The sequence below is a fragment of the Ischnura elegans genome, chromosome 2 (assembly GCF_921293095.1).
Source record: "Ischnura elegans chromosome 2, ioIscEleg1.1, whole genome shotgun sequence".
NCBI lineage: Eukaryota > Metazoa > Arthropoda > Insecta > Odonata > Coenagrionidae > Ischnura > Ischnura elegans.
The window spans coordinates 90726182-90751310 of record NC_060247.1 but is presented as its reverse complement, the minus strand read 5'-3'; the positions used below and the strand labels follow the sequence as shown (position 1 = coordinate 90751310).

Sequence of the window (25129 nt, the reverse complement as noted above, 5' to 3'; positions counted from 1 at the left end):
CAACCAGAATCACACCCTCTGTATCCCAGAAAACTGTTGCCATAACTTTCCCTGCCGATCGCACAGTTTTGAATTTTTTCTTCCTCGGCGAGCTTGTGTGATGCCACTCCATTGACTGCCTCTTTGATTCGGGTTCAAAAAAATGCACCCATGTTTCGTCCCCGGTCACAATTTTTTTCAGAAACTCATCTCCCTCCAAACGGAAGCGCTGCAAGTGTTGGGAGGCTATTGTTTTCCTTGCCTCTTTATTCTGATCGGTTAACATTCTTGGAACCCACCGTGCACAAACTTTTGAGTACCCCAATTGTTTAATAATCGTGATCACACTGCCTTTACTGAGAGAAATAATGCGACACACTTCATCTGCAGTCACCCGACGGTCACCACGAATGATGTCATCAACTTGCTGAATGTTGTGTGGAGTCACTGCACTCACCGGCCTGCCGCTCCGCTTTTCGTCAGTCAACGGTGTTTGCCCTTCAGCTTCCTTACAACGACGAACCCATCGTCTAACAGTGCTGACATCCACTGTCACAACACCATACACCTTCTTCAGTCTTTCATGAATGCGTATGGGCGTTTCACCTTCTGCATTCAAGAATTCAATCACACAACGCTGTCTCAAACGAACATCGATGTCGGCCATCTTACAAACTTCTGCTGTGCTGCCACCTGTTGACACAGAAAGTTACTACTGCAGTGGATTGCAGAAGAAGGTTTGAGGAATGGCGCCAAATTCAAATTTTTCACTTAACTTAATTTTTTTAAGTAGAAAAAAAATGGGAGGCATTACTTTTTGACTGACCCTCGTATATAGTACTCCATCAATAGAAAGTGAAAAACATGGTAGAATTGTAACTATACAAGCGTGGGTTATTAGTTTTAGACACAAACAAGATGAGACAGACTGGGAACTCAAACTGCACTAATCACTTCGCACATTTCGGCCTGGAAAAAAAAACCTTCACAAAATTTTTTAATCTTACTCGCTCCTCCATTACTCCCGTCCATGTTCTCTCCAGTGCCTCGCTGCTAGGAAGTCAGAGTTCCCAAACACCCAGAGAACACTCTCCATGCCCACCACAGCCCATACTCTCCCATGCTTTTGCAGGCCCCTCCCCTTCCTCCGAGTCAAGGCCGTAGCCAGGGGTAGGGATCAAGGGGGATTGATCCCCCCCGAAATGAAAAAAAAATAAATATATATTTTATGCTCGCTTGGTGCTCACACAACGATATTATATATGTAGCGGTGCAGGGACATCTAGTAGTCTGATGTGACTAATGTCAATAATAATCTAAGCGAATTTGTAGGTGCAGTGTGTGAAATAATAGTGCTGTGAATTTGTAGAGAGGTGAGTGACTTATGAGCCTCTTGAGGGACTGCAGAATTGACATCGACACCGAGGAGTTAATTGATTTGTTCGCTGCAAAGAAAGCTAGAAGGCTAAATTCAATTTTATAATTATATTTTTATATTTTCCTTTAAGGGTCTATAATAAATATGTATATATAACCATATATGCTATTTTATTTATCCTATAAAAATAATTTTATGTTTGTCTACTATTCCATAACCCCCCCGAAAATATATTCTGGCTACGGCCTTGCTCTGAGTGGACTAGTTCCCCCAACTCGGCACTGGGGACGCCCTCCGACGTGTCGTGTTTTTGTCATTTTTAATATTTGATTTATTACTTGACTTCTGCATATTTCTGGTTTTAAAAGTCACATTAGACTAGTAACTTGGCTAGAATTCTTTTTTGTGACAGTTTTTTTCCTTAAATAATGTATTTCATTAATTACAGCATGTAAAACTTAATATTTCCAATTGTCAATTTAGATAAGCTTAAAAGAAAAATGCAGTGACTATTATGCATTAGCCAAGGTTTCATGTCGATAATATTGTACTCATCATTCAAATTAGGAAAATCGTTCATTAGGGCAATCACCTTTCGCCTTAACATACCATCTTTCTTCTGAGCTATCAAAGCTTGAATACAATAGGGTTTCATTGGTTGAGTCTTAAACAGATACATGTCTGCTGTGTGTTAGCAGGCGGATACTTTTTATGCTGCAATAATTCTAAACTTTTTCTCATGAAGCTATTACAAATAGCAGCATTATGACTCAATTATTAAAAAGTTAAGTACTTCGTCATGGAGAAGAGAATTTGAAAAAATTTCAGTGAAAGATTCAAGTCACTGCAAGGATCCAGTTGCCAGAAATTAAGTGTAGAAGATATTCAAAGAAGAAGAAAAAAAGTGCAGGGTAGTTTTGGAAATCAAAAGAAACATTTTATATGACTTATTGTTTTCTTTTTGGAGAAGATATTTTCTTCAGCAATGTATGTTTATGTCAGTAGTGTATGTTTATGCATTGAAAGAAATCATTGGATACTGCTGTTTCTATGATTTGGCAACCATGCTTCTGGCAGTTTAAAGAGAATAACAGGATAAACTATTCTCCACAAGAGCTCATACTGTCAACTAAACATTGAATTCTATATAGTATTTTAGCGTGCGGGAGGAGTGTTGCGGAAGCAACTCTTTCAAAGTGACGTGAAAATTGATTCACTTGCCCTAGAAGCTGCAGCAAGATCCACCCCATTTGGCTTCCTTGTGCTTTGATCTATTTAGAAATCTCAAAAATAGTTCTTTTTGGTGAACTTTTTCCCTACTGGCACTGTTTTGTACTAGTACAACTTAAGATTAAGAAGTTATTTTTCTGTACCTAATGAAATAAACTTCAGTTATGGGGCAAGTAGACTGAGCCACCAGTGGGTGAGTTGTGTGAACATGGAAATAATTAAGGCTGGAAAGTAAACAATTTTTTATAAAATTGCCGTTTAACTAACTGTCTGGCTATTAACCTTTCAGACCACCCTGCAATTGATCTTGAAATAGTAAGAATGTTTTGTTTTCTTATCGGTTAGTGTATACCTGACATAAGTTTTTAGAAATACCAATTTATGCATGTTCACTTCTTCAGTGTTTTCCTTCACTTTATTGTACCTTTATATGTCTCAGGTACATACATACTTGCATTGTCTTGTGACATGGCCTATCCATGGGACCATTCTTTCTTATATGAAGAACCTCAGATCCCTTTCTCCTCTTATGCTTAGACATGCCTCCTTGTTTCTCCTCAATCTGTCTATTTGGTTCCCTAAGATTCTTACATCTTTCTTTGGTCATTCCCTATCTGCCCCAATATCAGATCATTTTTTTATTGAGTCCTGTTTCGGTAGATTTCCCATAAAGAGGTGATTTGTGCATCCCTGTAATATTGACTGTAGGTACGAGAATCAGTGGTGAAGCTGCAGAAATAGCAAGGACATTCTAGCTGCTTGGCCTCTTAAAACAACTCACCTATTGTTATTATTAATTTTTTGTGAGTTCACTATCATCAATGCTTTTTTGTTAGCCCTGATGAGGTCGCCTTTTACCTCCATGAATCATCTTGCCCTCTTTGGATCATTTAATGATACTTCAATGCGAGTCATTTTATAGACTAGTCACTCTGCGGTCAAGGATCACATTGAGTTGGATTTAAGTGCACTGTTTTTGCACAAGCATCATTTGGTCATTTAGGAGTCTAACGGCAGTCAGACTTCAGCCTGGAAATTTACTAGGGTCATTCAATAAGTCTTTAAAGTGTTTGGAAAACTGTGTCGAAACATGTATGTATAGAGTTAAAAGTAGACTGCTGAAAAATAAAGAAATTGGCCCAATTTTTTTTTCTACCTTTATGTAAAGACTTATGAACAACCTTTGTGCATGCAATCTGGCCCATGGTGGACCAAAAGATGTGAGTGTGGGGACGTGTGCCCCAAGTTATGCTAAATGAAAGGCGAGGACACCTTTAATTGAATGCAGATTTATTTGGCGTGCGACTTCCGATGAAGCGCATGGAAAAACTCTGCATCCACATGCTCCCGGCTTTCAACAAACACTGATTGGAAAAACCAAATGTGACACCCAGGCCGAAGCCAAGGGCCTGGATGAGAGAGGGTTACTGACCCTCGAGTAACGGCACTGCCAGGGAGTCATGACTCCAAAAGAATGCGATTTAAGTTAAGTCCCGTTGGCTGCAACCATGGAAGAAAGGGGCCGGCCGAAAAGGCCGAACCTGGGAAACCCAGAGCACGGCACTCACTAAAGGAGCCGACAGGGAGGAGGGGAGGGTGAAGGACCCAATAACCTTAAATTGGTGAAATGTTGATTTTGACATGTCTTCTGGGAAACATGAAACAGATTATTAATCTTCCGTACATGGTAATTCTTTCCCTGAAATCAGTTTGAGCCCTCTCATTCTCAGGGATTACCATCAAGCTGCAACTATTGCCCCTGACTAGAGTAAGCTACTATTAGCAGATGCGAGAGGGAAATACAATCCGTCAGCCTTTCTACCCAGTTCACATTTTCCTTCCCTCAATGATCGGCGTTTCTGACTTCACCATATGGTTTATAAGAGGTTATCATTTATTGATTTCTCATACTTAGATGAATTTTTTTACAGAGCGAGTTGAAGAACTGAAAAAGTCAATTGAGTTCAAGAAAGCCCTACACCATAAATTGAGAAGGGAGATAACGTTAGTACAATCTGGCCAGGCTGATGACAGACTTGATGAGATGCTGCAAGAAATTGAGGAGTAAGTGCAATTCTATTTTTTTGTTACCTAATCTGGGTTTGTTTTTTATGTTGTAAAAACTGTGTTAAAAATGAAAATCTTTAAGATATTACTTATTGTTTAACAAAAAATTGTTTCAAATACATGTATGATAGCAATATTTTGGTGACATTTTTTGTATTCTTCATTTAATTTTGTACATTAAAAAATAAGTCAATTTACACATTCAATGCGGGCCCGATTTTCATGGAAGTCATCAGAATCGGCTGATAAAATAAAGAAATATAAAGAGAGGTTTTTGCACCATAACTTCCGTTCAAATACTGCTATTTACATATGGCACACACATGTCAAAAGAGAGAAGCTTGCTGAAGGCCATGCACACGATTGGATGACTTGGAAGTTGATATTAGTCACATACAGAGGCGGAGAAAGGGCGCCCAGTCCAACTGGCAGAGAACGTCAATTGATGTGATCTGCGCTGAATGTGTTAAAAGTTTTTTGTATTGATTTCTTCACATAACTTGTGTCGTTGAAAATTTCATGTCCTTAAAACAGGTATTTTTGAAAATATTCTCTACATATTCAACAGTTTATTTCATTTTCTGTGCATAGTTCAAAAGGAATTGTTCATTTGATGGGGCAATCATTTGTACCAGATTTCATCAAAATCTGAAAGGTCAAGGGTCCGGAGAAGGGATTAGGTGAAAGGGAAGGTTAATGGAAGACCAGTTTTAAGACATTATGAGGGGAAAATACAGGAATTATTATGATGTATGCATGAACTGTGGTACAAGGGGTTTGAAAGTTAGTCAAGGAGATATCCTATATGCCTATATCACTGTATTTCCTGATTGTTCACCTGAAGATGTTACATGGTTGCAAACATGGTCACACAAGTATCTTTTATTCTTTCTGAAAAAAATTGTGCATTCAAGCTCTTATTGTACGTGAACTAACAAAGTTATAGATAAACCATCATGAAGTAAGCTCACCAAGTCACACCACAAACCATTCATTTAATCTAGTTCTCCTATTTAACTGAAAAATAGAGTGAAACCTTCCCCATACCCAATCAGTCTCGCCCAATAAGTTTACTTATGTTATAATGTGCATTAGCATGTGCCTTACATGGTACAATTAATAATTTTTTATCCTTTGCTTTTTTGTATAGGGAGAAGTTGCAGAAGAAGAGAGAAGCAGAGCGTCAAGCTCAATGGTTGAAGGAGAGAGAAGAAAAACTTCTTGAGATTAAGAGGGCATGGAAACCCCCAGGTAGTTATCCATTTCGCTACCTCTAATGGTATGGACTACGGATTATGTTTGAAGTTTTTCACTCTGATGTGTGGTACATATGTTCTCTTGAGTTGCATATTAAAAATTCAAAAATTTTCGTGTGTTCTACATTGCTCATATTGATGACTATTTTCCTTTGCCAAGTAAAAAATAATGAAACAAAATTGGTGATCAAATCTCTTTTAAGTAATTCACTGAGTTGTATTTCTGTATGACAGTTAGCTTTTACAGCTTCACAAACTGATATTTTTGCTTATGCCACAAATCACGTCATGTTGAAATAAAGTGTGAAAATTAAGTAGTTATTTGAAGCTGGAGTATTTTTTCATGTACGTAAAATATTTACGGCCGTATTCATAGATTTCCGCTAAAACACGCTAGTAGGGCGACTAACTTAGTCGGCTACTAAGACCTTTTAGTCGCCTACTAAGATATGGTATTCATGGATTGTATTACGTGAGCTACTAAGAGCTACTAACTTAGTATGCTACTAGCCAGCTCGGCAGCCGATACTCGGTAGCGATTTGGGTTCAACCCGCTAGGCTACGCTTGACAACACTGCATCTGACTCCTCCGCGGCGCAGAAAATTCGTAACACTATCAAACAAAAGAAATTGATTCAGCAAAGTGCATTGAAATTTTTACTTCGTAATGGATAATTCGATGTGATATCGCATCTCAGACATATTTTTTTATTGCTGTACACAAAAATTATGCAATACCTTTGGGAAAGGGTAGATTTATGAGTAGTACCGAAGCATTTGTATGTTTGAGATGCAGTTATTGCTTTACAAACGGCCGTATATTTATTGATCATATAAATTGCGTATTGCTTGCACTTCCGATATTTGTTTCCATTAGTGTATGCGTGATTAGTATGGAAAAACATAACTAGCAACGTCAGTATTATACATATCTGTATTCGGAAAGCAGAAATACACCTCAATGTCGGAGTAGAAACAAAAACTTTTGCAATGCAGAAATGAAACGTTAAGAAAATAACGTTGAGATAAATGTGTGAATGACACACATTTATTACGTTACAAACACCTACGTGCGAGCAATTAGTAACATATGTTTGCAACTCCTAAAGTGTTAGTCAAGGAAACAACAATCTGCTTCGCTACATTTAAATATTTCAAATATTGACAGCGTGTGGAAATATACGGCATATAGTTTACTAGAGGTGGTTAATGTAAAAAACAAAGCATAATTAACGTAACTTGTTTTACTTATTTATTGCTGAAATATATCACAAATAGGACTACAACGCACACAACATTTCACGAGCTGTCTTTATGACACTTATAATCCGTACATTCTGAATCAACTGGTTCAATGAAAAGCTTGACTCACACTTAATTTAAAACACTTTAACGTGACTCTAGTAAACAATGATAATCAGTTTTCCAATCACTCTGCACACACCAAAAGAATTTGCACTCGTTGACTTTCGAAAGAATTCTTCACATCTCACTTCCCACTCATCACTAATGATTTAGAATCAGTTGATGTTATTTCACATTACCATTACGTGGACAATGAAATAAATATGCTGAAACAAATTTTTAAACCAGAAATTGTAACATCAACATACTTCCAATCTCACTCTCCACTATCACTCGTACCGTAACCAAAACAAAAACAACAGCGCAACGAAATACGCGAAATGTAAATACTGCCGAAAGCTCACGATAAAGTGACTAGAATAAGTAATATAATCAAACACAAATTATAAGCCTACAAACGAATGAAAATTTATAAGCGTTTCCTGATTCCCTAAAGAACAACTGCTTCAAATATAACACATATCCCCTTCGCAACAGCTAGTAGATACCTTTGATCGAAATGGTTAAACCAGTATGAAAGAAATAAATCATTTTGTCGAAGCTCATACACTCACAAATCACTTCACTTGTCGCTTCACTCTTTACTTCATCGTCTATATGCAATCAATTCACTTAGGGGCGCATTGAATGTACAAATTGTGTTCACTTACACTAGAGGCACAAGTTCACTGCAAGTCGTAGCTTCCTCGCAGCTACGAAAAACTTTCAATTCCTGTCAACAATTACACTACATACGTTGCCTGCCTTACTTGAAGAATGGATTCTCGTATTCCATTTTGGCACAAATGCATAAAAACTCTATAACAGTATACAAATAAAACCGGAGTTCGATCATCCACAACGGTCCGCCATATTTAGTAGCTCCCTTAAACAAGGCCGGAGGGCGACTAAGAACCAGCTACTAAGATAGTAGCATACAGGCATCCCCCGAGTTACGTAAGAGATGCGTTCCGGCAGACTATGCGTAAGTCGAACCTTTGCGTTGGCGCTTCAGATATTGCTGTATAACAAGTTGTATCGTACAGGAATGAGCGCAACCACATACGCCACCACATCCATCGCTAGAACTGCAAATTTTCACGTTGATTGCTGACTTGGGATTTATAAGCGATTTTTCTACAGAAATTAATGAAATTTCCTTCGAGGAATGACAAAAATGGGTCACTTTGTTATTTTTAGCACGTAAAAAACTCTATAACTATTCGATATTTTTTCTACCATAGGTTGTACGAGCGAATATCTACTTCTTCGCGCTCGCATTCGAAAATTAACGTAATCATTTGAAATACGGTTATCGCTTACGTAAGTACGGATTTACGTAAGTCGAGACATACGTAACTCGGGGGATGCCTGTACTAGGCTTAGTAGCCCTTATTAACGATCTATGAATACCATTTTGCTAGTATGCTACTACTTAGAACGCTACTTAGGCGTTAGTAGCTTACTAAGGAAACTATGAATACGGCCGTTAAAATTTTTCTAAGATGATAATGTTAACTAAGTCAAGCCTGGGTATATTAAGTCCATAAATTATCGAAGCCTTTAATTTTTTTATAAAGGGTTTATGAGCATTTTCTGCTGTCTGTTTATGGTATCTGCGTTGCTCTTGTGCCTTGCTGATTTTTGTTTCAATTGTAGCTACCTCTTCATCCTCAGCTACAACATCTGCCCATCATAAGCAGAGAGAATCAGAAGGTGGCCAAAGGAGGAACAGCAGTCAGTCTGAGCCAAGCAGTGAGGGTGAAAGCCTTGAGGATAGTCCGCTGAGTAGTGAGCCTCTTCAAGTGGATGTGAGTAGGATTAGTTTTGTGTTTTTCATTTGGAAAGGCTGATTTTTGTTAACTAGCAATAATAACGCACTTAATGGAAAATCAGCCTCACTGTTATGGGTATTTATAAAAAAATTAGCATGTACTGAATGCTAATTGTCATTTGGACCATTCCATGTCAACTTAACCAGTGCTCCATGCTCACCATCTCAGATTTGTTCATGTTTTCCCAGTATCTAGTGGCAACTTTGGTTAAGAAAAATCTGAAATATTTTGGCTCAGATGCCAATACTTTCCAAGATATGGGTATTTGTATGTACCATGTCACAAAAGAAAAGGCTACCTGATCTTAGGTGAAAAAGTACTGGAATCTAATCACAATATATGTATTGACTTTTTGGGTCAATACTCAGACTGCTTTACACTCCCAAGATGTCTTGTGTTTGTTGATTTGGCATTTTACTTGATGGTAACTATCATTATTTTGAAAGTTTCCCAACACTTAAAAATATGTTTTGTTTATTTGGTCTTGCTTGTAAATCGATTGATTCTATTAGTGTAGAAGGCATAATAGGTAGATTACTAAACTTTCCTGAAAGCAGAACCTAAAATTTCTGTGATAGATATGGTCTTTTTTGGATTAGCACAAATTGTTGATAAGTTGAAGCATGTTTTTGTTAATTATCAACTTAAATGATGACAAAATTGATGGATGTATAAAAATTGTCTGGCCTCTACTAGGTAGCCAGCCTTTTTAATGTTAGCGGTTGTAAAAGTGTTATTTTTCAACAAAAAAAATGGCATATTAATGGTTATCAGTAATTATATCAACAAATATGTCTGATATTTTTGCTAACAGTATACCTACTTAAAGAAAATATTATGGCAAACAGTACTTCCAATTTGGCTTCTCACATGAATATTTTTTCACAAATTTACGACCATGGTTTCAACGTTAGACGTCATCATCAGGTTGAATTATTGGTATCTGGGCCAAAATATTTCATATTTTTCTTAGCTAAGGTTGCAGATCCTGGGAAAAATTGTGCTGAGGTTTTGACCCCAAAAAATTGGTTTATTTGAAATGGAATGACCCATTTGCTGAAGATGTAACAGCAAATTGATGCACTCCCCGAATTAAAATTGAGTTGTTCCTTAGCTACCATGATGTCTTTTCCAAAGCTTCAATTCTCCATTCCGTCTTACATCAGAGTTATTTTTCGTCTCCTTATGTCTCTGTAATTCATGGTTTGGGTTTACATAATATGTAACTATGACTTTAATACTCTGTGTTCCTAAAATTTTTGGCTAATTCAAATTATGCGTAACCCAACGCTAAATTTTGCAAGAATTTAACTTGCTTCTGGTCAGATTTTTTCTATCAATGCCACCATTAATGTGTGGTAGCTGGAATCTCACGCTGAGTGGTCCCTATGGTTTATTTATTGCTAATTTTGTCTATGAACCAGCCTTAACTATGTATGCCTCCCTTGAAGTTCATACTCCTTTTGTAGTCACATTTTGCATGTATTTTGAGTTATAAAAGTATATATTGTGGTTAGTTGTTTAGTGTTCTTTTACTTCTTAAAATATGATGCACTGAAAAAATATAAAATGAAAATGAATTAAGAAATATTTAAAAGTCTTTGTCTAACATTGTTGCACCATATCCTCTCATTTAAACTATCCAATTGATGCTGTTGCTTAAAGAATTAAATAAAGTTATTGCAATGATCATCCATTAAGAGTTTTACGAGCCTGCTATCTCGAACAATAATGTTTGGCGAACCACAGCTTTGACGTGTCCCTTATCAGCTAGCACTCAGTGTACAGGATCTTGAGGCTCTGCCAGTAATGCTGGACCACCCTGTTACAGCACCGCGCCTAACACCAGACAGTTAGAAGTTTCTTATATTCCTCCCTTGCAAGGGCAAGGTATAATTTTGCATGTTACATGGATTTTTCCCAAGGATACTCTGTACCTGTCTTGCAGGAAATCATTCAGTTTTGCCTTGTGGAGCAGATGGAATAGTTTTTTCTCAATGTACTATTCTTTTTAAAGAAAATTAATTCCCCAAGGCCGTACTCTTTGTAAGAGTACGGCCTTTGAAAGAGTACGGCCTTTGAAAGAGTACGGCCTTGGGGAATTAATTTTCTTTAAACTGTTTAACGGCCGTAGTTCGTTCAATCCCTTATACTATTCTTTGTTTGACTAGTGGATGCGTTGAATAGTTCTTAGCACACCACATTAGTTATTTTATTTCTGCAGTTATTGCCTTAAATCCATCACATTTGCACTCATTCTTAAATTTTTCATAGATCAAAGACTTAGCTGTGCAGCTGAGATGTAATATTAGCTGTGAAAAGACGGGGTTAGGTCAAGTTATGACTTAGAGATGTACGAATAGTATCCGCAAATACAGTGGAACTTGTTTAGTACGTTTCTGAAGGGACCACAAAAAATGAACGTACTAACCAGGAAAACGTGCTAACGAGGAAAGTAAATAATAGCAGTCGGGGTAACTGCAATCTGTGGAAAAGTCGTCATAATTACATCTACTATCGGTAGTTCTCGTAGGATCGCCTTTTCACCTTTAAAATGGGCGCTACATTGAAAAACAATACCATGCGAATAAAAATCACAATGTTTCGTAGATTTCCCGAAGACAATTACATGAAAACGGCGTCTATCTTCCGTGATTTATCCTATATATATTTATAGAAAGAGGGCAAGAAAAGCTAAGTCATTCCTTTTTTGTCACAGCATACTCGGAGAATATAGCAACAACCCTGAGTACGTCAACGGGTTGTTTTTAAACATCATAAAAATTGGACAAAATTATATTAACCTTTAACTACGGCGACAGCCGTGCACATTCACTTCTTGAATGAAATCATATCGATCGATATATCGATTGATAACACGCAATATTATTAGATTACGACGTAATTACAAGAAGATTTTTTATTATACAGTTGAAATATACTTTTAAAAAAGTCTAATATCGTCTGCTTTCGTGCCGAAATCAAGTATTTTTAAGCTAAGCTTCGCGTGGAGATCCAGAGCATCGTCTGCTCCCGCAGCAGTAGTCAAGTAAATACGCACGTACTCCAGAGCCAGAGCCTAAACCGCCTAGACGTCGAGTTTATGCAGTACTGCTTTAGATAAAGTGGGATTTGGATAAGACTCATTTCTTCATCATGATAACTCGTGCAATAGCAACAATTGCCCACTCGCGAAATTTGTGCGCAGTGGGCACTGCAGGGGCAATGGGCAGGGGGCAGGTGAGGAGCTCGGGGTGGGGAAAATCGGGGCTTCTCATTGGCTGCAGTTTAGTTAGTCAGACATTCCTAATAAATGGCCGCATTTTATTATTCATCACGTCACTAGAATTGAGAAATGCGTTTGGATAAATCACAGTCGATAAAAGGGATGTGGAATGAATGCAAGAATGTCAATGGCTAATAATAATAAATTAAATCATGAATTCGGAGGTCCTTCGAATTCGACCCTTAAGAAGATAATAGAGAACGAATTGCGGGTTGCGTCACGGCAAGCAATTGAGCGTACTAACCAGGAAAGCGCAATTTTTTCAAACGTACTAACCAAATACTTTTACCTGTATTTTGTTCGGATGGTACCGGGACCGAGAGAAATCGCCGTACTAAGGAGGAAAACGTACTAACGAGGAACGTACTAACCAAGTTCCACTGTACTCAAATAGCTCGAATACTAGAAAGTATTCGAGCTATTCGAGATTTCGGATAATTATGCTAAAAGTACGATCTCGAATACTTTGAATTTCGTGCCATACAGTGTCGCATGCACGTCGTTGGTAGTTGACTCGGAAAAACGTAGATGACTCTAGTTGTTTAGTGCATGCGTGCCGTTTTAGGCAAGTTGACGAACTACATAAAATTTGCGGGTAAAAGTGGTGAAAAGATATCGTTCGACGTGTATCTTCATACATTGACTTCTCCCTGTTTGCGTCCTATATCCATGAAATTTTAGCATTAATAATTAGGATTGAAAGGATATCAAATTCAAATGAGAAAAAGAAAGTGATGGTATGCCAGGGCCAACGGGAGGGTGGAAGTACCCCTGTCTATGATGATAGCTTGAACGATTGGCAGATCATCTAAGTCCTAAGCCCCTTCATTGCACTCAATTGGCTATTGAGGTAAGCCAAGAATTGGGTATGTAGTTATCTGCTCCAGTGTTCAGCGAGAGTTCTAGGAGAAGAAGAAATTTTCACTTTCCCAGGGAAGAATGGGCACATTCAAGGAGAATGAGTGCTCCAAGCTATGGAATTTCCCAGCGTCAAAATATTCTGTAATGAATCACTTATGCATTATTAACTTTCAGTGAGCAGTCTAGAAAGACTTAATCAATATGTTTTAAAAAATTTGTTTGATTAGGAGTGATAGCACTTAAAATTGTTTTGCCACATTTTGGTAAGCTCTCTAGTTGTTGTAATTGTGTTTATAGATATTTCTTAAAAACTCTGAAACTGTTGAGTCGATTGATTGAAGGGTTTGGTTACCATGTAAACAGGCTCTGAACTCTCTCTTATTATTTACTATGTACATTGTGTATTCGTGTCTTCCTTGTGCTATGTACACTTCTCGTTTTTGTCTATTCTGTAATAAAATGCCAGCCACATAGCATGTTTGTTGATGTGTGGTGGTGTTACACATTTCACGTACTTTTTTATCTTTGGGGTCTAATGCATGAATGATTGAAATGTTGTAGGTTATTGGTGATGAGTCGTTGGAGGGACAAGGGGATGCTAAGCCACCAAGCCCTCTCCGAGAGTCATCCCCTCAGCCTACCCCTGCTCTCTTGCCATGCACGACATCAGCACCGGCGACTCCCACGCCTACATCACCCCTCCTCACTAGCCTTCTGAAGAGCCCCTCGCAAGCACCTTCATTGCAGGTGAGGAGGGATTCAAGGGGATGCGCAGTGCACATTTCTCACTGGTTGCTGTTATTATTAAGCTCTTCTGCACATTGTTTTAGTATTCATTGACTTATTTCCTACTTCTACATTCTATACCTTTTCGAATTCAACTGTATATTGCCATGTCATTTGTTTTTGGATGCCGTTATATTTTTTTTTTAATTCTCATGAACAGAAAGTTTACTCACTATGGTAGTTTGTTACAAGGGCTTTGCAGGATAGAAAATTCCATTCATAGAGCTGCAATATTGGGTGCTGGGTGCGTTGAGTTCATGCATATTGTATGGATTGTGGTAGCACCAAGCAATCAGATCATTTGGCCAAAAAGTCAGCCAGTTGTGAAGATCTTCGATACCAGTAAGATAAAGTGGGGTGGGGTACCAATAGGACCCCTTACGAAACAAATACAGTAGACTCTCATTAATGCAAACAACATTATTATAAAGTTCTCACTATTACGTGGTAAATCATTGGTCCCGACAAAAAGGGACTAGCCATTCTATACAGTAGACTCCCGTTATTATGAAGTTCACAGGACTGAAAAACTGGAGGTTCGTAATAACGAAGTTCGTATGAACGTTTCTTTTAGGAATCATCGAAAGAAAAATAAAACATACTTAGTCAAAATTTCTTGTCTCTTCAATCTCCCGCGCTTAAAATCTTCAGAGTCAAGTGTATAATATACGCGATTAAATTATGTGCAGGTCCTTGATATACGAAGAAGATGCATTCGTAGAAAGAGAGATGTGTAATGGATGTAAGAATGTCAATGTCTGATAATAATAAATTAAATCACGAATTTGGAGACTCTTAATATTCGTGCAAGATTTGTTCCTTGAGACCTTGCTCATAAGTTGATCAACCTATGCAAGGCATCGAGGAGTGCAGTTATCCTGCAGAATGCAACACTGCATTGCAATTGTGCATTTAGTCACGATTGTGACGAACTGATCTGGCTTCCATCAATTCCTCAAGATCAATTCGTCACAATCGTAAATTAACGTAAGATTGTGATGCTGTGTTGCATTCTTCAGGATAACCACTCTCCTCGACACCTTGTATAGGTTTATCCAATTGCATTTCTCAATTCTTTTGATGTGATGAATTATAAAATGCAGCCATTTTTCGGGAATGTCTGACTATGCAAACTGCAGCCAATGGGAAGCCCCATTTTTCCCCACCCCGAGCTCCTCATCTTTTGTTGCCTTTGGAGTGCCATACTCTGCACAAATTTTGCGAGAGGGCAGTTGTTGCTATTGCACAAGTTATCATAGTGAGGGCAGTTAAATTACAGTAGAAATGGAGAGAAAGTGAATAGTGAAGCAGATTACAACTTTAGAAAAGATTGAAATTCTTGAGGAAGTGGACCGAAATCCTTGCTGGAGAGGTGAATTTCAACGAGTAATGCAAGTGTGATGATGATCTCACTGTTTGCCAAACCATGTTAATCAATGAAATTCATGGACAGGAGTTGTAAGTAAACGAAGATGGAAGTGATGAACATGATGCTGAGGAAGGAAATGAGTCTTATCCAATTCCCACTTTATCTAAAGCAGTCGAGGCTATGGAGAATGTGCGTCATTGCATTACTGTTGTGGGAGCAGACGATGTTCTGAATCTCCATGCAAAGCTTAGCATAAAAATACTTGATCTCGGCACGAGAAATAGGAAGCAGATGACATTAGACAAATTTTTCAAGTAAATTTCAGCTGTACAGTATAAAAATCTTCATGTAATGATGTTGTAATGTAATAATCTCGTAAGTGAGTTATTAATCGATATATGATCAATATCACAATCAATATGGTTTCATTGCAGAAGCGAATGTGTACGGCTGTTGCTGTAATTTAAGGTCAATGAAATTTTGCCCAATTTTTATGATGCTTAAAAACAACCAATTGACATACTCAGGGTTGCCGTTACATTCTCCAAGTACGCTGAGATAAAGAAGAAATGACTTAGCTTCACTTGTCCTCTTGCTATAAATATATAATTAGGATAAATCATGGGAGATTGACGCAATTTTCATGTAATTGTCTTAGGGAAATCTATCAAGCATTGTGATTTTTATTCACAATGTAATGTTTTTCAATGTAGTGCTCATTTTCTTGATTTTAAATGTGAAAAGAGTTCAGGAAGGCAATCCTACGAGAACTACCGATAGTAATTGTAATTACAGCAACTTTTCCACTGATTGCAATGTCCCCAGCTGCTATTATTTACTTTCCTCGTTAGCATGTTTTCCTGGTTAGTGCATTCATTTTTTGTGGTCCCTTCAGAAACGTACTAAACAAGTTCTACTGTATTTGTGCACAATTTAATCACATATTTTATACACTGGAGATTGAAGGGACGAGAAATTTTGACCAGCTATATATTTTTCGATGATTCCTAAAAGAAACTGTCATATGAACTTCGTTATTACGAGCCTCCGGTTTTTTGGTGAAATTCATAATAACGAGAGTACTTTGCATACTTTTGCTACTTTTACATGGCCGCTCTCTCATTGTGATTAACATCAAGTGCAGAAACTGGCATTTGAATGTGATTTTTTTCCCTTTACGATTATATAACATAATTTTTTTCAATTTATCTCTGTGTATTCGCTCTTTTTCAAAATGTGAATATCTCTTGCTTGTGGATTTACTTCTTTACATTGTCATAAGTGTTAATGCACTCACTTCCAATGGAATGTATATCATCAGAAGTGCTCTTGTGGACTTGCATCTTCAATGATTTTTGTTAAAATCCATTAAATAGGAATGTCCAAAATCCATAATTTTTTACATACAGGCGGTCCCCGACTTTCGTACACAATGCGTTCCCGAAAACTTGTACGAAAGTCGAATTGTACGAAAGTCGAACCATTGACTTCCATACTAATTAGGGGTTACGTTCCAAAAGAGCGGAATTTACGTACTAAAACCTTTTTTTTCACGGAATTCATTTCAATTAACTTAATTTAAATAATATATTAATAAAACTCCTCAAATCATCTAATTTATTTCGAAAATACGCAGAAAATGCAAATATAAGTTAAAAAAACAAGAACTCCGTTGGCTATCGAGTGAAACTTACTCTTGGCGTTTAAGTTGACATTCCACTTATTACGTCCACTATAAATAAAAGGACATATCAAGTAGCATAAAAAAATGTATTCGTTGAACCCGCACTCTGGATACCGATTAATTTTTACACCAAAATTCGACATTTGGCAGGTGACATTCGTGATCGCGTATATTCCGCATGTTATTCAAAAAAGACAAAATACAAACGGAATTCGGGTGATATTTCGTGCAATATCGTTGCTGAAGGTTTACATGAATTAAACAGCACTCAAACGAAAAAACACAATTAAAAAGAAGGTCTTACTAGTTTTATTGAAAGCTATTCGATGATATCTAGTCAACTTCTTTTGAAAAATATCTTCAATGAAGGCTTTCCTCTTCTCTTGATAAAGGAGCCTATAGCAGGCAGTCTCTCTCCCAAATAAATCACCTAAATCAGAGTCAATTACCAACAATTTCCTTCATTATATACGTTCATATTGTTCGCATATACTGCCGATACTGCAATTTGAAACAATTGAATGTTGGGATGCGCAATAAACATGGCGGGAATTTTAAAAAAATTACGGACCAGCGTCCGAAAGTCCGAATTTAGCGTACGAAAGTCGAGTAAAATGTGTCAATTTTGAATGTACGAAAGTGCGAATTGTACGAAAGTCGAGTGTACGAAAGTCGAGGACCGCCTGTACTTGGTGCCATTGTGAAACCAATGCGACAAAACAGAAATTTTTATTTAGAAAAAGGAAGATAAATAGCAGTTCGTAGAGGCGATTAGCCTTGATATAAAACATGAACTACATTGGTAATGATTCATCATTTTCTAAGAAATTGGCATGAATTTGTAATTCTTAGTAAAGGGTCTAGCCGGTTAAGATGGTGAAAAGTGCCCCCCGATGGTTTGAAAAATAAAAAATATACACTTTAAGTGCATCAAAAACTGTGTTTCCCCAAAGTTTCAGCCCTTAACAATGGATAATAACCCCAAAAAAAATTGAAACACGATTTTTAGTTTTTTGACTATATCTCCAGTTTTTATTTTTGTAAAATCGTTATTTTGATATTAAAATGTAAATACAATTATGTTCTACCACCCTGTTTTTTTCAAAATTTTTAGACCGAAAACTAAACTTTTACATAAGTTTGAAATATTCAAAAATAAATTAAAAAATTTAGGAAACAATAGACACGCCGAAAAAAATGTATGTTGTTACCCTTACATCAAAGTATATTCCTAATTTTTTCAGATTTTTAAAATTGGTGGAACACTGTCAAAAACACGAAAAACTGCTTTGCGCCATTTGCATCTATGTATTCCAGGCGGATATTTGAGTTGATTGTTGAGAGCAACGATTGTTGATCAGTTTGTAATATTATTAATTAAGGCTACAGATTAGCATAAACAATGGGGTGCTCTCATAAAATTAAAAAGGTAATTTTTTTGCATGTCTAGATATTTAAATTTAATTTATTAACGTATGCGAAGTATGACTTCTTAATTCTCAATATTCTTGTTACTAGAGAGCTTCAAAGTTCGCAAAAATTACTAAATTCTTTTGCGCTACAAGAACGCCCTGTGACGTCAGAATGCGAATAAGCAGACTCGCTCCATGGTAATAACAAAACAGTAACGACGATAACAAACATCTACGATGACATTGATTCATAACTTGAAGGATGTGTGAAAACAGTTGTGAATAGTTAGTTTTACGGTGCGTGTATTGCGCAATGGTTGACTCCGACTTCGAAAAGTCGCATTCTGGGAACATTCTGAAGGTAGATTAATTTAGTAATTTTCTAATACTGTGGAAATCGCCGTAGATAAGGATGATGAAAAAGTAACAAGCGCTATTTGTCAAGACTCTACTGCATCTTCCAGCATGCATAAATGCTTTAAACCTTTCAATTATTCAGGATAAATATTTCACATGACTAAGGATGAAATTAACATATAAAAAATAAGTTGTAAGAGGTTGATACATAGGTTTTTCTAAAACTGGGACAAATAGTCTACTCTCTACTGGCACCTCGTAAACGTATTGTTTACTGGACTCTGACGTCACGATCAGCCAACATGGCGATGGGTCGTTTGGAGCGCAAGATTCAAAAACAATTTTCAAATTGGAATTTTACGAATAATACGCAGGCTAGAGAAGAACTGCTTTCGCTGTAATTTTCAGCACAAAAGATATTTTTTTATCGCATAATCATCCATTTTCAGTGGAATTCCCCATTCCTATCACATTTAGATTAGTCGTAATTATTGATTATAACCGTACTGCTAAGCTTTAAGTTTGTCTTCCAGCTTCGAGAAATACAATGATGGCTGTAAATGTTTTTCTTGTTAATGTTAATTTACTAGACAATATGAGCGACAATATGACTGAATATTTGGGGACCAGTTTTCGATGAAGCGATGACACTTCATCAATGTTAATGCCAGTATAAGAGGCTTTCTCTGATGCTTAATTTCTTAATCAGTGAGTGTTAAACAATAGAGACAAGTTAAGTGCAGCACCGCGAGAGAAAATTATTCGATAAATTGCTTAAAGAGTGGCTGGTTTCTATGAATGCTATAATTTCTATTAATGTAATACAATAGAAGTGTACATGCATGTACATTGGAAGAGTTAGTCCAATTCAGTGGAAATAAGTGGGGCAGTCGAAGGATCTCGTCCGTTGAAACCGGGTATCCGCTGAGGCGGGAAAGGTACCAGAGTCACCTCATTCGGTAGGAGCATTGGTGGCATTTTAGCTTGAGAAAAGTGCAATTAGTGTGTCCCATTGGAACCAGGTAGCTTCCCTATACCTCACAAAGTTGAGTTATAGAGGATTCCATTACTGAGTTGAGGAATGCGAAGAGATAATATCTCCGATAGTAAACAACTGATAGGGATAGAGATTGTGATGTTAACGATAGTATGACGAAATTTTTATCATAAAAATTTATCTAAAGAGTATTTTCGATTAAATAATTCCTTTTTTCTATGTATGGTATCATATAATGGAGATATCGTTTAAATTATTTTTAAAATGTAACATAAACAAATCATTTTGCGATAAAGCTTAGCTACCGTAACGTATGAATTCAGTTTTAAATTACAAACCCATTCTTTTTCTTGGTTTTTCAAATATGGACCGTTTTTAACTTCATAGGTAGAGTATACCGTAAAGGTCAATATATCTGTTCGAAGAGTCAATCATGACTACAGGGAGACAGAATATGGATAAAAATGAATAAGGTGTGGCATTCACTGCAAGGAAATAACCAGAAACAAAAAGTTGCTTGACACAGCTTAGTTTATGAAGGAATTTCTAAAGAAATTAATGAAGTTGTCTTGATTAATGATATTTTGTGCCGTAAATGCTGTACTAGTGTGACTTAAGGCCGTTTTACTCGGGTAACATAATTGCGTAACCTTACGTATGCACGAAGGCGCAGTCAAAATTGCGTCTTGTAAAGCGATGAATTGCTAGAACGCACGAGAGAATGCACTGTTGTGAGATGGAAAATAGCCCCTGCTCTAATTGCAGGTTTGGATTCTCGCATTTCAACAAACGTTTTCAATTCTAACCTGCGCAAAGATTTACCCCGTGTAGAACGGCTTTTATTCATTTTTGAAAAGTCGATGTACTAATTATCACCACTTCTTTCATATACGCACAGTAATTAAGAAAATGTCTCAAATGCTGGCAATAACTTCAAGGATAATTATAAGCAGGAGAGATAAAAGAAAAACATTTACGGCCGTCATTGTATTTCTCGAAGCTGGAAGACAAACTTAAAGCTTAGCAGTATGGTTGTAACCAATAATTACGACTAATCTAAATGTGATAGGAATTGTTTATGCTAATCTGTAGCCTTAATTAATAATATTACAAACTGATCAACAATCAACTCAAATATCCGCCTGGAATACATAGATGCAAATGGTGCAAAGCAGTTTTTCGTGTTTTTGACAGTGTTCCACCAATTTTAAAAATCTGAAAAAATTAGGAATATACTTTGATGTAAGGGTAACAACATACATTTTTTTCGGCGTGTCTATTGTTTCCTAAATTTTTTAATTTATTTTTGAATATTTCAAACTTATGTAAAAGTTTAGTTTTCGGTCTAAAAATTTTGAAAAAAAACAGGGTGGTAGAACATAATTGTATTTACATTTTAAAATCAAAATAACGATTTTACAAAAATAAAAACTGGAGATATAGTAAAAAAAAACTAAAAATCGTGTTTCAATTTTTTTTTGGGGTTATTATCCATTGTTAAGGCCTGAAACTTTGGGGAAACACATAGTTTTTGATGATTGAGTCCACAAATCATGGAAATTGAGCTTTTGTTGATGATGTTAGTCTACGTTATGCTTTAAATTTTTTATTCAAAGAGGCAAAATTATTAGGGTAGTAATATTTAATCATAGATTGTGCAAGATGAACTGAAAATGGTTTTAGCTTTCCAATATAGTGATGATGTCAGCAAGGAAAAATAAAACCAGGTGGTTGGTAAATTTGAGAAATACATTGAGAGATATGCACTACATTTCTGGGAATATTAATTTTTACCTTTTCTTGGTGGAAACTCATGCTGAATGAAGATGTGCAACCTCTGGAAAGTCATAAGACATTACAAGCCCTTATCAACATTGGAGCTTTTCCTTTTTGGCACATCCCATTATTGGCTGCATTTCAAAGTTTTACAGTGTTAATAGAAATTATTTTTAAACCTGCTTCTGAGGTTTTTTCTTGGTGAATCCTCTTGAGGTATGTTCTATTGGTACACTCTAAAAATATGGAAAGGGTGTTACGATGAAAATTTGGTTGTGCTTGCTGATTTAATAATCAACGTTTTTTGCAATACTTAAGATGATGCTGGTGCAAGATATTCTATTTGGTTGTGTCATTTGAAAGGAAGTACAGTAGGAGACTATGATTAAAATACTCTCTATCTTTTGTATTTTCAGGCATCATCTATCTTGCATTCTGCTATTACAGCTCAAAGAGGTTCATCACCTACAATTACAAGCCTTTTGAATTCATCTCCAGGTAAGTTCTTGGCCTATGATATTCAGTTTGTCTCAAATACTTTATTTACATGAACCTAAGATGAAAATGATTCTAAGATGACCCCTGTGTTTTGGAACTTCAGGAGGGAAAAAAAATAATGTAAAAAAATCATCACTGAATACAATCCCCCCTTTTTTCTCATAATCTTGGAAGATAATCTTTGCTGGCCTCGGTGGCGGCAGGGTAACGTCCTTGCCTGCCAAACAAGAGGTCGTGGGTTCGAGTCCTGCCTGGGTAGGTTTCCCCAACCCAGGGCATGGTTGTTTGTGTACGTTAACTCGTTGAATACCCCGTTATAAAATGGCCAATTTGAGTTGTATTCGGTGGTTTGAGAATAAAATTAAAATAAAATTAGTAATAAGTGTACCTGTGTACCTTTATCATTGCCGCATGTCTGTCATGTTCAGTTTAAACCATTACTTGAGATCATTGGAGGACTCTAGCCAAATTTTAGCCTGTGAATTTAAACTTTGCTGTGGTCATATGGACCTCCAGAAAATATCACACACTCAGTGATTTAATCCGAATGTTGGTTTGGATTAGGGTTTCCCTGCTATGATTCCTGTATTTTATTTTTTTATTTTTTCCTCTACATGGTATCAAATGAGTGTATTGTTACTTGACCACTCTTAAATAGCACTGCTGCTGTATGTGATTTTATTAATGTAAAAAAATTAAATAGAGTATTTCTTAATGGAATATCAATATTTTATGTCTTCATTCAATTCAAGGCATTCCAGTCTCAAGTGCTGCTTCTCCATCTGTGTCGGCGGGGATCAAGAACTTGGTTACTTCTGCCATCAGTGGTGCTAGCACAGATGATCACACAGAGAAGGCACCACAGCCTGTTGCTGCTACCACATCTCCTTCTGCAGGTCATTATTTCTCTCCCTCAATGTTTCACATCATTCTTTTTCAAGAATTTTAATGCTGATTCCTTGGATTCAAGGCATCCTCATCTATCATAGGACATGGATGCCTTTAGCACTAGGCGTTGGTACTATTTCAACTCTGCCAGCCACCTACCTCAGCAGGAAGTGCTAGGCTCAGTAGTTTTGTCCTCCATAATGGCCTCTTAGGCTAAGAGTGAAAATTAAATATGTGTCTGTGGCATAACTTAATATGGCTGGCCTTACACAATGGCTAATAATATAATTGTTAATGTCGCACAAACTTTAGTTTTTGCCCAACTGTTTTCAATACGTATGTGCCATTCACCAGAATTGTACCAATGTACATACAGTAGACTCGTTATTACGAAGTTCACGGGACCGAAAAACTGGAGGTTCATATTAACGAAGTTCGTATGAACTTTTCTATTAGGAATCGTCGAAGAAAAAAGTGCGTAATATATGCGATTAAATTATGCGCAAATATATATAAGCAAGAAAATTCGTTTCAGTTTCTCAATAGAAGGATGCAGTGTAGTATGAGGCAATCGACGGTTGATATCTTCCCGAATACAGTAAGTCCTCGATATACGAACTGGGTGTATTCCGAGGCCTTGTTCGTAAGTTGATAAACCTACAGTCCGGCCGCCAAGTGTTGTCCGATGACAGGCAGAGGGCGGATCTAGTTAGGGTGCAAAGTTGCCATGTGAGAAAGGGAAATGCCCACGTCACTTGTAAACAAAAGGGTTCCATGAAGAAATGAGGCGGAAGAGACAACGAGTGTGAAGGACCCAAAGGAAGAATCACTCGTTTGCTGATTCAAAGAAAGGGCTTGTTTTGGTGGTTCAGGCTTATTTCAGTGCTCCATATGCATGTGACAACCTTGTATGACTAGGGGAGGGTGTGAGGTGAGTTTGGGGCACCACGATTGGCTGCAAACTGTGCTGGCGCAGGGTTTTCTGCCCCTCCTTTTGTGCTGTCATTGGGCAACTCTGATCAGCTGGACTATTAAAGGCATCGAGGAGTGCTGTTATCCCGCAGAACGCAGCACTGATCGCAAGTTTGTGTTAGCTCATGATTGTGACAACTGTTCTAGCTGGGCGTGCGACGAATCTGGAGCCAAAAAAAATCGCTCTGTGCAGTAAGGAAGAACGGGTGAAATGCTGAACATTTCCTTACTTCGGAACAGATTAAATGATTCTTTGTTCAGATTATGCCCAAATTGCGAGTTCTTCTACGCCACACTACGTCGCATTGACCAAATCAGAAGGTGCCAAATTCGAAATTTGAAACTTTTGAATGCTCGTATCTCTGAAAATTCGTAAATCGAATATGCGTCAGAAGAGGACTAACTGTACATCCAATTTACGAGCGGTAATGAGTAGGTCACCATGACCCCACAGGAATGAATCTTATTACATACAGTAAAACCTCTATGTAGTGAACCTCTTTACATCGTAAACCTCCATACTTCGTACCAACCCTCTGGTCCCGTCAGATTTACATGTAAATTTATAGGCAAACCTCTATATAGTGAACCTCTTTATCTCGTAAAACCTCCATATATCGTACCAACAAGACAGCCCTGAGACGGCCTAACTACCTCCGCAAATCGTACCGAGACAACTAGAGACCATTAATGCAGCCGCGATTACCTACATGGAATGACCTTTTCAGCGATAAATGTTTCACGCTTATTTTTTTCTTATACACCTTAAGTAATTTTCTCGTTAACCTTTAGTTAGGGCATCCAACTATCCTAATCATATTAAGTGACGGTAAATGAAGACAGAACACATCGTTTTCTCTCGAATCATGGTCAAAATCGCGCGATACCACTCGCTTTCCTTTAATTAAGGCTTTATTTTCTTGTAAGTGCCTACATACTATGTTCAGTTAATAAAAGAGGCGACCAGCGCAGCCTATAATCACTTGCTGACGGAAATATTTCAACTAACCTCACTCCCATCCATCGAGACAGAATTACTCGACCGCATTGCTACTTCCGCTTCTAAAATGAAAATATTTCAAGAATTTTCCGCGACTTGAAATAAATCAAATACAGTTTCGCAATTATTTTATTCCCATATTTCCCGGTGTAGC

General features: G+C 37.2%; 1 protein-coding gene across 3 annotated transcripts in view; it reads left to right on the top strand.

Annotated features, from left to right (window-relative positions):
* LOC124154163 (titin homolog) overlaps positions 1-25129 on the top strand; it is an 83894-nt gene that overhangs the window by 4777 nt on the left and 53988 nt on the right. For 2 of the 3 annotated variants that reach the window (XM_046527715.1, XM_046527713.1), the window contains exons 4-9: positions 4519-4651; positions 5805-5905; positions 8914-9065; positions 13798-13983; positions 22034-22115; positions 22868-23011. In XM_046527715.1, the coding sequence (XP_046383671.1) occupies positions 4519-4651; positions 5805-5905; positions 8914-9065; positions 13798-13983; positions 22034-22115; positions 22868-23011 (798 nt within the window). The remainder of the gene's footprint in view (positions 1-4518; positions 4652-5804; positions 5906-8913; positions 9066-13797; positions 13984-22033; positions 22116-22867; positions 23012-25129) is intronic. The other variant, XM_046527714.1, reaches the window with a different exon arrangement.